Below are 13,424 nucleotides of genomic sequence, written 5' to 3'. Positions count from 1 at the left end.
GCTCTCGTCGTTGCCGCGCGGCCGCGGCGCGGTCACTCTCGTCGCCGCTGTTTACGTAACGAGCCGCCGCCAACCGCGGCCGAGCCGAGCCGCTCCGCGCACGGACGCGCGCGGCGCCGAGGAAAACGAGCCGCCGCCAACCACGGCCGAGCCGAGTCGCTCCGCGCACGGGCGCGCACGGCGCCGAGGAAAACGAGTCGCGCTCTGGTCCGACGGATGCCGGTGCTCCGACGGCGGACCAGCGCCGACTCGCGCACGTCAAGGCTGGACCGCGGCGGGCCGAGACGTCACGGACGACTTCACGGGTCGTCCCCCACGGCGGCTCGGCGCCCGGGCGCTGGCGACGGAGAAAGTGCAGCCAGTCGCCCAGCAGGAACGGCGTGTCAACACCGAAGCCGTGATGTTTAGGTCTGCCCTCAGCGCGGCACGGGCCGCGGCCAAAGCACAGGCGCAGACTGACAACAGCCGCCGCGCTGCCAGCACGGTCGCAACACCTAAAAAAAACACACACGCAATACAGACTACTGGCTGGCCTTGAACTTTGCCAAGAACGTCTGTCTCGATAACTCATGAATCAACGCTTCACGTGGAATTGAATGGCGGTGGTGAGCCAAGCAGTTCCCAATACTCCCAGACTGCAGTTCCCAATACTCCCAGACTGTTTCCGTTCGCCGCCAGCAAAACACCGAGACCTGCAGTTCCGCCCACCACAAAATCACCAAACCCCTGGGCAGCCTGGTGACCGCGGGACCGCCCGTGGCGCCTGCCGACGGCGCCGCCTTCCGACTCCGACCGGCGGTCCAGTGAGCGGCTGGCGCAGCTCCTTTCGCACCGCGATTCCAAGCAGCCGTTCGGCCGCATGACCACCGGCGTCCGCCTGACCCGGCCGGGCCGGCCGCGCTTGTTTACCCACCGGCCAGGATGCAGACGGCTGGGCGAGCGAGGGGTACCCGGACCCAGGCAGCCCCCCTCCCTCCCGGACCGAGGAATAAAGAGGAGACACCCGGAAAATGGATGCACCCCACCACTGACTCCGGGATAGAGGAATGACGAAAACTCACCCAGACAGAGGGGGCGAACCCCACTGCTGGCCCATACCCGGCAAGAGCGTGGGCCCGTCACTGCCCGTCTCTCATCCAAACAGAGACGCGGGTCATGCCACTGCTGCTCTCCGGACGCGGACAGGTAAGCTGACACGGACTCTTCCCTCCCCCGATCAGAGAAATGGACGGAGCCCAAACCCTCTCCTCCGGTCAAGGGAGTGCACGCGGCCACTCCCTCTCCCACGGCCAAAGGAGTGGACTCCCATTCCTCTTCACCGGACAGAGGCCCGGACGCGACTAGCCTCCACTGCCGGGTCCGCCACTCCCTCTCTCCCGATCAGATGAACGGACAAAGTCGCCTCCTCCGCGGGGCCTCACGGCTGCAGAAAAGCACGCGGCAGCAACAAATGACTGCGGATGTAAAGGTTGCTTGAGGCCATTTTGAATGCGTCCTAACGGGTTGACAATGAACTGAAAAACGCACAGTCCATGGCGACAAAAATAGGCCACATACGAGTCCCATTCGATAAGTGATACGATAACGCAATGTTCCCGGTGGTCCAGGCTCAACGTCGTTGCGCCGTGCACATGTTTTCCGTCGTGTAGAGATGCGACGCGTGCAAATTCGTTCCTGTCGGTCCCTGAGAAGAAGAGTGAAAGGTAGGTACAGGTTCCCTCCGGCCATCCCATGGATTACGCCACCCTGATCCGAAATCACCGATGCTGAGAATGGCAGTCCTCACTTCACAACTTCCACCGACCGACATTAACTTGGAATCTGATGAGTCTTTAACGGCGTAATTTACCTCGCATGATTAATGACTCGCAGTTAGCTATACCATTATGGGTAAAAGCTTCCATGAATGACGATTGGATTATTGTTTCAGCTACAGGCAAATTTCCTTCACGAACAAAGAAAGCTAATAATAATACGTCGCTGGCCCCAGGTGACGTCTCGGCCCGTTGGGAAAAGCCGGCGCTTCGGCAGAGGCGAGGGCGGCGGCGATTCGTCGGCGCCACTCCCGCCTCTGAGCGGCATCCGGTGCCGACCGACCACAGCCGCTTCCTCTTACGGCGCTGGGGGGCGACATACACGGCCTGACGGCGCGGGCGCGGCGCGCTGCCCGGGGAGCCGGACACAACGGCCGCTCCGATGACCTCATCGCCAAACGACCGAGCTGGGCCACCCGGCCAGCCACCACCATCTCGGGAGCTAGAGGTGGGACGCGTCACATGCTGATGACGCCACCCGCCTGTTGGTGCTGTTTTTTCTTTGTCAGAACTGAAGGCGCGCGTCAGCTGTTGAGCTTGACGTTGCGCCTTGTAAAGGCCGCATACCAACGACAACGTGAACCGCGGAGGGGTCACACCCTTCCCAGCCAGACCCCCATCAAAGGTGAACAGTGCAAGCGCACCTGCAGCTGTTCGCGCACCTGCCACAGCGCATTCGCCACCCACGCTGACGGCACCATTTTGGGGACGTCGCTCTTCCCGCTGCCAACGTTCCTCTCTACTCTCTCGTTCACTCTCTTGCTCTTTTGTTCCCCTCTCCCAAAACAGTGTTGTCACGCGTTCATCTCTAACTCAAAATTCTCTATCTCTCGTCTCTATCTCTTCTCTCTCTCGCCTAGAGAGCTATGATATCGATAGAGCGCAGAGAGAGAGAGAGACGACCAAGCGCCCCCCGCTCCACGAGAGCAGTCAAAACTCCGCAACCTACAATACCCTCGATACTACCCCACTCATCTATCTCTCCCCCCTATCTCTCTCTCTCTCTATCCCACTCTCTCTCTCTCTCCCCCCCTCTCTCTCTCTCCTTCCTCCCTCGCTGTTTTGCTTTCTTGCGGTGCAGCCCTCTTGTTCTCTTGCTTTTGCAGCCTTGTTGAAAAACAGCTGCATCATTTATCTCCCAATCTGGAACCTAAGACGACACCAAAACAACCGGCTGGCCAACCGTGCTGATAGAGCGAAGCTCCGTGCCGTTGGTCTCCTGCACTGCAACCGGCCTTTCCGGCCAGGGCGGCCGCCGCGTCAGGCCGCGCCACCAGCGCGACGCCGCACGCGTCAGCAGGAAACCTCCGTCAACCGGAAAAAGGTCAGACTTGACCGAGCACCATCGGGCTTCCACGCCGACTTTCCTCGCTATCAGTCCAGTTTCGACACGTCGCCATCAGACAGCGCTTGTTCCGGCCGTCCCGCCGCGCCACCTCTTCTGGGCACTTGATCGGTGGGTGTCATCAGTGTCGGCCGCCGGCCAGACACTGCCGTTGGAGGGCACATTCCAGGAGACGGGGGTGCCCGCCCTGGCTTTGTCGCCCGTGCGCGTCGCTCCCCTGCAAAACAGCGCGGCTCCCCGACGGAACCCCGTGCCAAATGGGTCCGGCACCGCACTGGAACGGGGCGAGCCGCATCGACGAGTTCAGCGCCCTCGGCCGCCTGGCAACAGCGAACAAAGAGGCCTCTGCGCAGACCGTCCGCGCAGCCAGGCGGCCGCCAGCACTGTGACGTCATCGCAACACGGCAGATGCGCGGTGCGCAGGTGGCCGTGCGGCAGAGGGATCCGGGAGCGTTGACGGCGGGCGGGGAGGGGCGACACGCCGGTGATGGGCCCCGCACCGGACAACCGGGCCGCCGCTCCTCCTCCCTTCCTCCCGCCTCATTCGCTCACTTCATCGCGCCCAAGGAACCCCTGCCAGACAACAGACCTAGCCAACAGGATTTTACGGCCCACAAAGCGCCAGGCGGCCGCGCACCGAAGCCCCAGCCGCCGCCACCGTCGGCTGTGAAAGCGACGGCCGCGCTACTGCCGACGCCTAAGCGGCACCAGCAGCGCAACACGCCCGGCTCGGGGCGTGCCGGCACGGCGTGCCGCCCGCGGCCGCACAGCCGTGCGCCAGCGGGTGCCAGCGATACGCACCTGACACGCAACGCTGGCCGTCAGACCGCTAATCCCGGGTAAACAGAGCCGTCAGCAGTGGCGGCTCGGCCGCGCGGGGCGAGCGGGCCGTGCCGGCGGCGGGCCGCGGTCAGTATTATTATTATTATTATTATTATCATTATCATTATTATCATTACATATATGCATTGCAATTTCCACATGTTTACAGGACTATCATTCGGCAAAAATCAAAGGCGGCCATATCAACAAAGCCTCACTAATGGTCGCCTGAGTGCGTCACGTAGCTTTCCCATGGTGCAACCGGAACAGAATCGGACCGGCGCACGCGCCGCCCGTTATTAAGCGTGGCGCAATGGCTATGTCCGCCTCGGGCTGCGCCTACGCGCGGCCGCGACTAGCCTGTTTGGTGTGACCATGGGCTGACGCCTGCGGGCTTGGATAGCGTCCAATCGCTTCATTACCCCCCCCCCCCCCCATACGCATTATCGGGAGCGCGTGCTACACGCACATTCTGCGTGCGCCTGACCCACATTCGTGAAGGTCCCCGCGTCCCGCCAAGCCGAAGTTCCTTGCGCCGCGACGCAGGGGATCAATACACAGGGCTTGGCGCGGCGGCCGCCCAACCCTCCGTCCAGGCCCCGCCCACGATCAGCTGGCCAACAGCTGATCGCCGAGCGCCCGCCAACGACGGAACGCCGCGGTCGCCGGGCGCCGCGCACTGCGCACCGTGCGGAGGGCGCGAGGCGGACTTGGAGCCGAGACAAAGGAAACCCCCGATGGGCAGCGCCGACCGAGTTTTTCACTAAGCCACTGGACGACTGATGCGACTGGCGATCCATATTGCCGGGCTCGAACAGCAAAACACGCCGTGACCCCAATTGAGATGCGATCGCCGCCGTCGCTAAACGGAACAGCTGTGGCGGGCATGCCCCAATAACCGGTCGCCACACGTGTAACGACCTCGGTCCCACATAACAAAGGCGACGGGGACAGGCAAGCGAAGGCAGCGTACTCGTCTAAGGCGAAATCAATGTTGCCGCTTGGCGAATCGCTTCAGAATGACAGCGAAGTTACAAGTGGCAGCAACGGGGTCGGGTTTACGCCCGAGGGGCATCTCCGGCGGTTGCGCGAACCCGCTCTTCAGCACGAGAAAGCGGAAAACGGAGGCAACGCTGGACAGAGAAACCGTTACGCCAGTTCCATAATTTAACAGGCCTATTTTCAGTGTTTCAGGCAAGGCGTGCGGTGCGGTGGGAGTTTTCTTGTTACAGGGAATGTTCCACATTTGGAGATCTTCAGGCAAGCATCCCATATCATGAGATGAAATCACTTATAACTATTGATATACTTTTAAGTGCAAAATACTGCTCTAGACTACACTAGACTACACTACTTAGCGTACATGCCCATCAATACGTCATAGTTCGGTTACGTCATCGTACCTTGTCCTGTACAGCATTAATTTGGGGTCAATTGACGGCCGTTATTTCTTGAAATCGTGCTCATGAACGCCGGATATAAACGGGTTGCCAATAATATTTTTCTTAGCCTTGAATGCCGCATGGCTTATGGAATGGCAAGATTTAAATGACGTTATAATCACGTGAATACCTGGGTGACCTTGAAATAGTCTCCGCGAAATAGCCTGCACATCTTCGCAGGCGTATAGCTCAACAACTAGAGGGGTTCAGGTTTTGCGAAGGGCAGGGCTGTGAACTACACCAAATGATTTTCAAGACGGCTATTTCAGTTAAAACCTCACACAAATCAGGAACACTACCTTTAAACGCTCTCATGGCACCTCGCGGATTTCCCAGGAACGTATCTCACTTTCGGGCGTATAAATGGCGGCTCATTCATCACGAGTTTTTTGCTGACCAGCACAGTACAGCGACAGCTTCACAGCACTGGCTCAGCTCAGCCCTAGCAAAGCTCCAAACACACAGACCTCATGACTGCGCGGCGTCCCAACCCGTCACGATCCACGGCTCCGACAGCACCGCTGCACACGGCGTGACATCAGAGCAAATCCCCTCCGCTCACAGCTCACAGCTCACAGCTCACAGCTCACAGCTCACCGGCCGCCGTCAGCCCGAGTCGTCGGCGTGCTCGCTGCCGCACTCCGGACCGGCGCCCGGGAACCGGTGCGGCAGAGTACCGTCTCACCTGGCGCGGCGGCCTCGGCCATCGGCGCGGACGGACGGACGGACGGACGGCGGCGGCGGCCGCGTCCGCCGGCGCCCGCTCGCGCTCTGACCCGCACCGCAGGCCGCCACCTCCCCGACCACGGGCCATGAATAAAAATACGAGCCAAGGTCGGGCCCGCACGCACACGCGCAGCGCCGACCTCGGGCGGCGGAGCGGCGAGCCGTCGACGGCAGGCGCGGCGCGCCTCTCGCCAGCGGCGGTGTCAAGTCGGCTCCCCTCGCCCCCTGTATCCCATTCGCTCCGACTAAGCCTCTTTTCAGCATTCCTTCCTATGTTGTTCCGCCTATTTCGGCTTCTCCATTGCCCTCCAACTCTGAAGCTCTCTCTCTCCCTTCGTGGTTGTCTCCGTCTCTGCCTGCTGCTGCCACATTGGTCCATGTTTGTCTTGGTCTTCGTCGTCCGCTCTGTGTCCGCTGTCCCGACCGCTATCGCTCCTGCCCCTCCGTTCGCCCGCCGTGCCCCGCGCTCAATCCGCTCGCCCGCCCTCGCCCCCTCCCCCCCCCCTCGCCTCCAGCCCGCCTCAGCGGCGGGGCTCAGCCGCCTACCGCCGGCGGCCCCAGCGACAGGGCCCGTCGCTGCGGCAATCTCCGCCGACCGCGGCCGGGGTGCGTGCCGCCCCCGCGCCAACGCACAGAGCGTGCGCTCGGGTCGCGCAGCCGCTATTGATTGCGTCGAGACGGGCCCTGCCGTCAAGGACACGGCCGCTCCCGCCCGGCCTGCTCCGGCGTCAGCACCAAGGGCCCGGTTTAGGAGGACGGCGGGCCTGGGCGCCAGCGCGGTACGGCCGCCGCGACAAGACGTCCTGGGATCGTTTGCGGCGGTGCTGATGTCGCCAGGCTGGCAGTGTTAACCGCTGATAATAAGAGAACCGAGCGCTGATGTGCGATGGTCGTCAGCCCGAATCAGACCGTCCGTCACCAGGCTCTCCCAGCAAATCGATCCATCACCCAGCGTAAACGTCGCACGGACGCGAACCAAGATGTCAGCGTGGCGATGGTTGCGTTCAGCCCTTGGCGTGCCGGCCGGGGCGCTGCCGAGCGCCACGACCGGCCCGCGGTCGCCATCCGCAGGCACATGGAGGGGGGGGGGGGGGGCCTAGCTCCGCCCGGCAACAGACGTTACGCTGTGCGCACCACTCCGTCTGCACGGCAGCCTGCGACCGCCGGCTCCATGCTACATCCTGTGCTGGTGCCGGGCTGTTCACGGCGCACAAGACGGTGTGAGCGGCTGCTGACTGACCCGTTCCCGATGACCTGAACGCGCCGAATTACTGACCTGCGCCTGGTGACCGAGGCAGGCCGAGTGGCACAGGCTGGGCCGACTCGGCCAGCGGGGCCCGCGGCCAGGCCCTCATCGCCAGCTGCTTTTTCGGACCCTGTCGGCAATGCGGTGACGGGGGTAAACATGAAGGGGGTTATGCTAAGGCATCGCTTCCCGTACACTCTGACCCTCCCGACTTGCGAGCACACTCAGACCCCAAACCCCTGCCCTCAACGACTCACACCTTTATAACGTTAGAGCGGACTAAAAACACAACTTAACGAGCACACCGCGTTATACGGAGGGATCCAGGATTAAACATCCAACATTGGCAAGCTTGATCCGACAAAACACGCTTCTCAGAAACTATGCCGGAGTAATGGCAACGACCAAAGGAGTCAGTGCTAATCCCTACGACTCATTCCAAACCAGCCAACACATTCCCGCCCCGATTGAGGACGGCCCTCTTCATCCGGCTTACCGTAAGTACGAGCGCCAATCAACAGAGCTGGATGTTCCGCCCGAAGCCTCAAGCCACCTTTAGCCAACACGAAGTCCAGCCCCACCGAGATCAACTGAAACTGGGGAAAAATATTTGGATATCTGCCAAGCTCAATGTGTGCCACATCGGTCGGTGACTAAAGATCGTTTCAAAACTTGCTCACATCCACATTTAAACATCTCCTGTCATTGCTTGGACGCTATTTGCCAGCGGCGTTGCTTTACAACCGGCGACCCCTGCCGAGATCCGTCCCGTCATTTGGGTGTGTTGAGGCGCGCCAGCCGGTGCGTCGTTTTCAGCTGGCATCTGAATGCCCGAATGGCGAACGCTGGTGGCAAGCTGGCGTAATAGCTCAGATATTTCTTGCGTCGAGTAGAATCCGGAATACGGCTGTTTGAAAGACAGACTATTGAATACTACAATGTTTCCACACTTTTATGTGTCGTGCGGATACGCAAACGGCCGTAACGCCGGGCCGCTCACCCAATTTAGTTTCAGGGTGTCTTCGAATGAACGCCCAAACTCAATTAGCCAACAAGGGAATCAGTAGACCAGGTACTGATACTGATTCCGAGGATTGTTGCCATGGAAATCGCCATCTGAGGCCCTCAGTCTGGAAGATATTCTGATTTCAAGTGATCTGTGGAAACCATGGAAAACCACAGTCGCAACATAGAGCATCATTCTGCATATTTATCGCGTTATTCATGTACATGAAGCTGAGTGCGTTACCATACATGGCCTTGGAAATGATTCGGGTTTTATAGGTCCTAGAAAAAGTATGCAGCACCATCAGCATTAACCTTTCTGAGGTCATGAAAGCTTCCTCAATGTAAAAGTAAATGGTGTGATAACCAGCCCAAAAAGAATGGCTGTACTGTCAATGGGAAAAATGCAAAACCATGCTCTACTAAGCAGGTATCTCTCTGTTAATTTTCTGCTTTGTTACTTTTTCTCTGTAACTTTCAAATTCAATGCATAACACATTGGGCATGCTGGCCCCATGCATTTATCTTGCTTTTTAAGGCTTTTTCTTTTCAACAGTGATTATATAAATTGCTTTGCTACCATGCGGCCCATGGATGATAATAACCATATAGCGGTGCTCTCATCAGTAACAGTTCTATCTGATAGGGCTATGACCAAAGGTAATGAACATAACTGACAACTTTCAGTGTTTAGGCATTAGCTGATGTCACAGGCTGCTAGTGGGATTATGTTTGTCTCATTCTACACAAATTAAAACTTGATGAATATCCATGGTAATACCTACATTGGAAAATACTTAATTCAAGCATAACCTTCCAAATGACACCACTGTCCTGATGTAAAAGATGGGCACAAGCTTATGCAAATCATTTTGGCCTGCAGCCAGTGGTATAAATAAGATAACATGGGAGACAGATATTAACAGATCAGTTCTATGTACCCAATGACTGATGCAATCAGTGCCTGATGCAACTGACCACATCTGCCCAGCTGAACAGAACTATAGGGCAGAAGGGGATGCAGCAATCCCGACCATTTGATCGGGGGTGCAAGCATGTGCAGGACTTGGTGAGGGCAAAAGAGTGAAATACAATAGGACTAATAGGATTGAAGATATCTCTTTTCTAGACATACACAATCATGCATAGCAGTATGATAGCATCAATATCATCGTTACTGTTACTGATGGTGGCAATAGGCATTGTAAGTCTTATTCAAAATCCTAATACTTTGACAAGAACATATTTTACCCTCCAGGGAAACAAAGGATCACTGTGATCCAGAGGCAAAAAGGCCTTAGTGCCATTAGGTGGAAAAGCATTTCAGACTTTTCACCTTTGTGCAGCAGATCTCAGAGCTCTGGTTCCAGGGGTTCTTGCATCTCAGCTATCTGACATATACCACTAGCATGCCGTCATAGTTTTTTCAATCTGAGGCTTGACATCACCCATCCAGCTCTCCACCCATTAAGCCTTAGCAAAGAGTGCACGGTTCTCAGTTTGTGGCAGTTGTGCACAACTGTATTAACTGTGCCTCAGAAACACCTTACTGGCTCCTCTGGCAGCTTCTGACTGGACCCATGTGAATATATTGATTGAAGTCTGGCCCAGGGCCTCAGGCAAAACCTTAAGCAGCATACCAGTTTAACTACTTTGACATATCATTTATGAGGGGAGTGTCGCTCTATGCAGTTTTGATGTTTACACCTGAGCCTCAGCCATATTCTGGAAATGATCCACAATAGGGTATATTTCATTTCCACTCCATAGGAAACTGGTGACTTTTCTGCTTTTCAAAGCTAAGACAAATTACCTGATGAAGACAAAAAGTTCCTCCTCAAGACTATAGAACTAAATCACAGAAATTTTGGGCTGCGGCCAAGACAACCTATCAAACCAATAACAAAGAATTATCTGATGAATTATCCAGATTTTGTTTGGTACTATTTTGGTATTATCTATACAGATGCTTGGTATTATTGGATATCATTATGGTATTACTTTTATAATATCTGTTAAGCTGAAACATGCTTCCAAGATTTAATATAGGGTCCATGAACACCATGAACACCAGCCCTTTGTTCCACAGCACAACAAATGCCACACCTTTCAGAGCATTCATTCTCTAATTTCATTCACAGTGAACAGATTTGGTGAAACACACTGCTACATACCACAACCACAGCTGCATAGCCTTATGCAGCTGCCACAATGAGAACAGATACCTATCCCATGAGGTACCTACCCCTCTCAAAGCATGATTTACCATGCATAATACCATTTGACACATGAGACTTAGGTTGCATGACCATCAAAACATGGTTGTGATAACATGTTATCTGCATTTTCGAAAAGCCATTGCCTGAAACGACCTAGCTTGTGGCGAAGAAAGGCAATAGCATTCTAACCCTGAGACCACAGTACGTCATCTCCACTCCGTTCGTTTGTTCGCGACAACCAGGAGCATTCAACACTCACCCGTCGACGCTAGAGCCCAGACCGACCGCCTACACTCACGACTACTTAAGCAAAATGAGTGAGTCATGACAGGACGTCCAGCACCTCCCCAATGCGCTCCTCCGTGTGAAAGCTTCATGGACGAGTGGGAACAAAACATCAAAACAGAGCACCAGCTGTTCTCTAGTTCAAAATCATTTCACTAGATGGCTCTTTGTCCCACTTCTAGTCGTTTTTCTTCGTTCGTTGAGTAGCCTCATTCACCATTGCTAAGAACGCGTTCCGATATTTACGGATTCGGGATGGCTATCTTTTTGACAACCTTTTAGTCCGATCATTCCCCGCAACACTTTTCGCTTCAATATAGAATTATGGTTCAGGTGATTGAAGTCCTGACCTGTCCAATGTTCAGGCCGCCGTTTCAGACCAATTTAGTCTATTTTTTCGACGGACGCTAGTCTAGGCGTTGAAAAAGATTGTGATGCTTAAAGATCCAAATCAGACGGTAAATTGTGAGTGACATGGAACTTCTCATCTCTTTTGGCCCCCATTTCACGGACCTTGGAGCATGTCGTGAAGAGCCCAGAAGTTCTGACTGATGTTCGTTTCTGCCCCAGCCAAGATTCTGACACTTAAAATCAGATCGGCTGTTAACTTTGGGAGATATGGAGCTTGTCTTGTTTATATTAAAGCTAGCATTGATCTTGACGCAGAGAGCTAAGAAAATTTAGACAGACTTTACGATAGGCGCTAAAAATATCAAGGTTAACAAATTTGCAGTCGGCCAGGAACTTTGCTATGTTGTGCCTATTTTACCTAAATCGCTTCCCAATTTCCCTTTTGTGACAATGTCCGTGAAGTTGTCAATTCATTCAGTGATTCATTCAATGGAGAGTTCCGATTTCTCTGAAAACACGCCACGATGTCAAATGTAGCGCGGAACATCAAAAATGGCAGATACTTTGCAAGATCATCAGGCCTTCAAGGTCAAAAGCTGGGTCAAAGCAGAGGGAACTCTACATCACAAAGAATGCCAGCGGATTTTAAACTTGCCAGCACCAGAATATTTATCACACAATCCATGTCAGTCAAAATGTCCGTCAGCTAGTGTTCATGAAAAAGTTCTGACCGTGCAAGGTCATCCTTCAAGGTCAAACACAGGCTCAAAGAGCAGGGAACTACGTACCACCAAAAATTGCCGTCCAATTCTAGATTTACAAACATCAAAAGATTCACAAGCGCAGGAACTAATGTCCGTTAAAAAGTTCTCGCCCTTCAAGGTCACTATTTGTAGTGTCTAACGGGTCGATTTCAACTTTTCAGACATCAGGATATTCACAAGCGCATGAACTAGCGTCTGTAAACAAACAAACTCTCCAGGCCACCTTTCAAGATCAAGTGCGAGCCCAAAGGACAGGAACTTCATATCACAAAAAAGAACGGCTGACTTTGAACAAACTTGGAAGCACCAGAATACTCACCACGGACAGAACTAGCGTCTGTTATAAGCTCTTGGCCTCGACCAGCTGAACCTGAAGGTCAAACTATTGTTCAGGTTACGGGACGTTTTGGCAATTCATTCAGCGATCTATTCAGTAATGAGTTCCAATTTTTCTGAAAACCCGTCATATGGTCAAATATGATATGGTTAAATGCGGTCATAGGTCAAATATAACATGTGAACATCGAATACGACGTTTATTTGCCAATAGCATGTCACATTTGAGGTCAAAAGTTAGGTTAGAGTACGGGAAACTTCACGTCACAACATAATTACTGATCGATCTCAAGTTTGCAAGCATAAAATATTCACAAGCGCAAGAAGTAGTGGTCTAAAAGTTTTCACCTCTCAAGATCATCTTTCAAGTTTGAAATCAGGCTTAAAAGACGAGGAAGTTTATATCGCCAAAAATTACCGACCGATTCTAGCTTTGTAAACATTTAAATACTCACAAGCTCAACAACGACCTCTATAAAGGCCTGCTCTCTCAAGCTCACCATTCAAGGTCAAACTACAGCTGAAGTAATGGGGAACCCAATATCACCCAGAATTTATCAGCTTATATTAAACTTGCAGTGGCTAGATTATAGCCACGGAACGAACTAGCGTCCGCTCAAATGTTCTAAACTCTCGAAGTTACCCTAAAAGATAAAACGCCGGCTCAAAAGGCTGGGAGCTTCATAGCATCAAAAAATTACCAGCCGATTTTGAGCTTGTCAGCACCAGAAAATTTACCACAGAAAGACCAACGGTCCGTTACAAAGTGCTGATCTCTCAAAGTCACTCGTCAAGGTCGAACAGGTCTAAATGACGGAGAACTCCATATCACCAAAAAATTACCGGCCGATTTTGAACTTGGCAGTATCAAAATATTCACATAGACGGAACTATCGTCCGTCAAAAAGTCCTGCTCTCTCAAGATTACCCTTGAAGGTCAGACTCAGGCTCAAAGGACATGACCTTGACAGACATGAGATGAAATTGGAAGAGAAACGTCATTTTCTATGCTGCCATGCCATATTTGAACATAAACGGATTTTCAGAGAAGCTGGAATTTGTCGCTTGA

At 53.9% G+C, this 13,424-nt stretch overlaps 1 protein-coding gene across 1 annotated transcript in view; it reads right to left on the bottom strand.

The window, feature by feature from the left end:
* Window positions 1–10,989, bottom strand: part of LOC119102266 (protein FAM214A) — a 29,180-nt gene extending 18,191 nt beyond the window's left edge. Inside the window, exons 1-3 of the mRNA XM_037225635.1 lie at window positions 10,879–10,989; window positions 7,892–7,985; window positions 7,426–7,525 (exon numbers count right to left, since the gene is read on the bottom strand). Coding sequence (XP_037081530.1) covers window positions 7,426–7,504 — 79 coding nt within the window. The 5' untranslated portion in view covers window positions 7,505–7,525; window positions 7,892–7,985; window positions 10,879–10,989. The remainder of the gene's footprint in view (window positions 1–7,425; window positions 7,526–7,891; window positions 7,986–10,878) is intronic.
* Window positions 10,990–13,424: the final 2,435 nt, after the last annotated feature.

Source organism: Pollicipes pollicipes, unplaced genomic scaffold (assembly GCF_011947565.3).
Source record: "Pollicipes pollicipes isolate AB1234 unplaced genomic scaffold, Ppol_2.1 Scaffold_5724;HRSCAF=6776_pilon_pilon_pilon, whole genome shotgun sequence".
In the NCBI taxonomy this organism is placed as follows: domain Eukaryota; kingdom Metazoa; phylum Arthropoda; class Thecostraca; order Pollicipedomorpha; family Pollicipedidae; genus Pollicipes; species Pollicipes pollicipes.
This window is presented reverse-complemented; position numbering and strand designations above follow the sequence as displayed.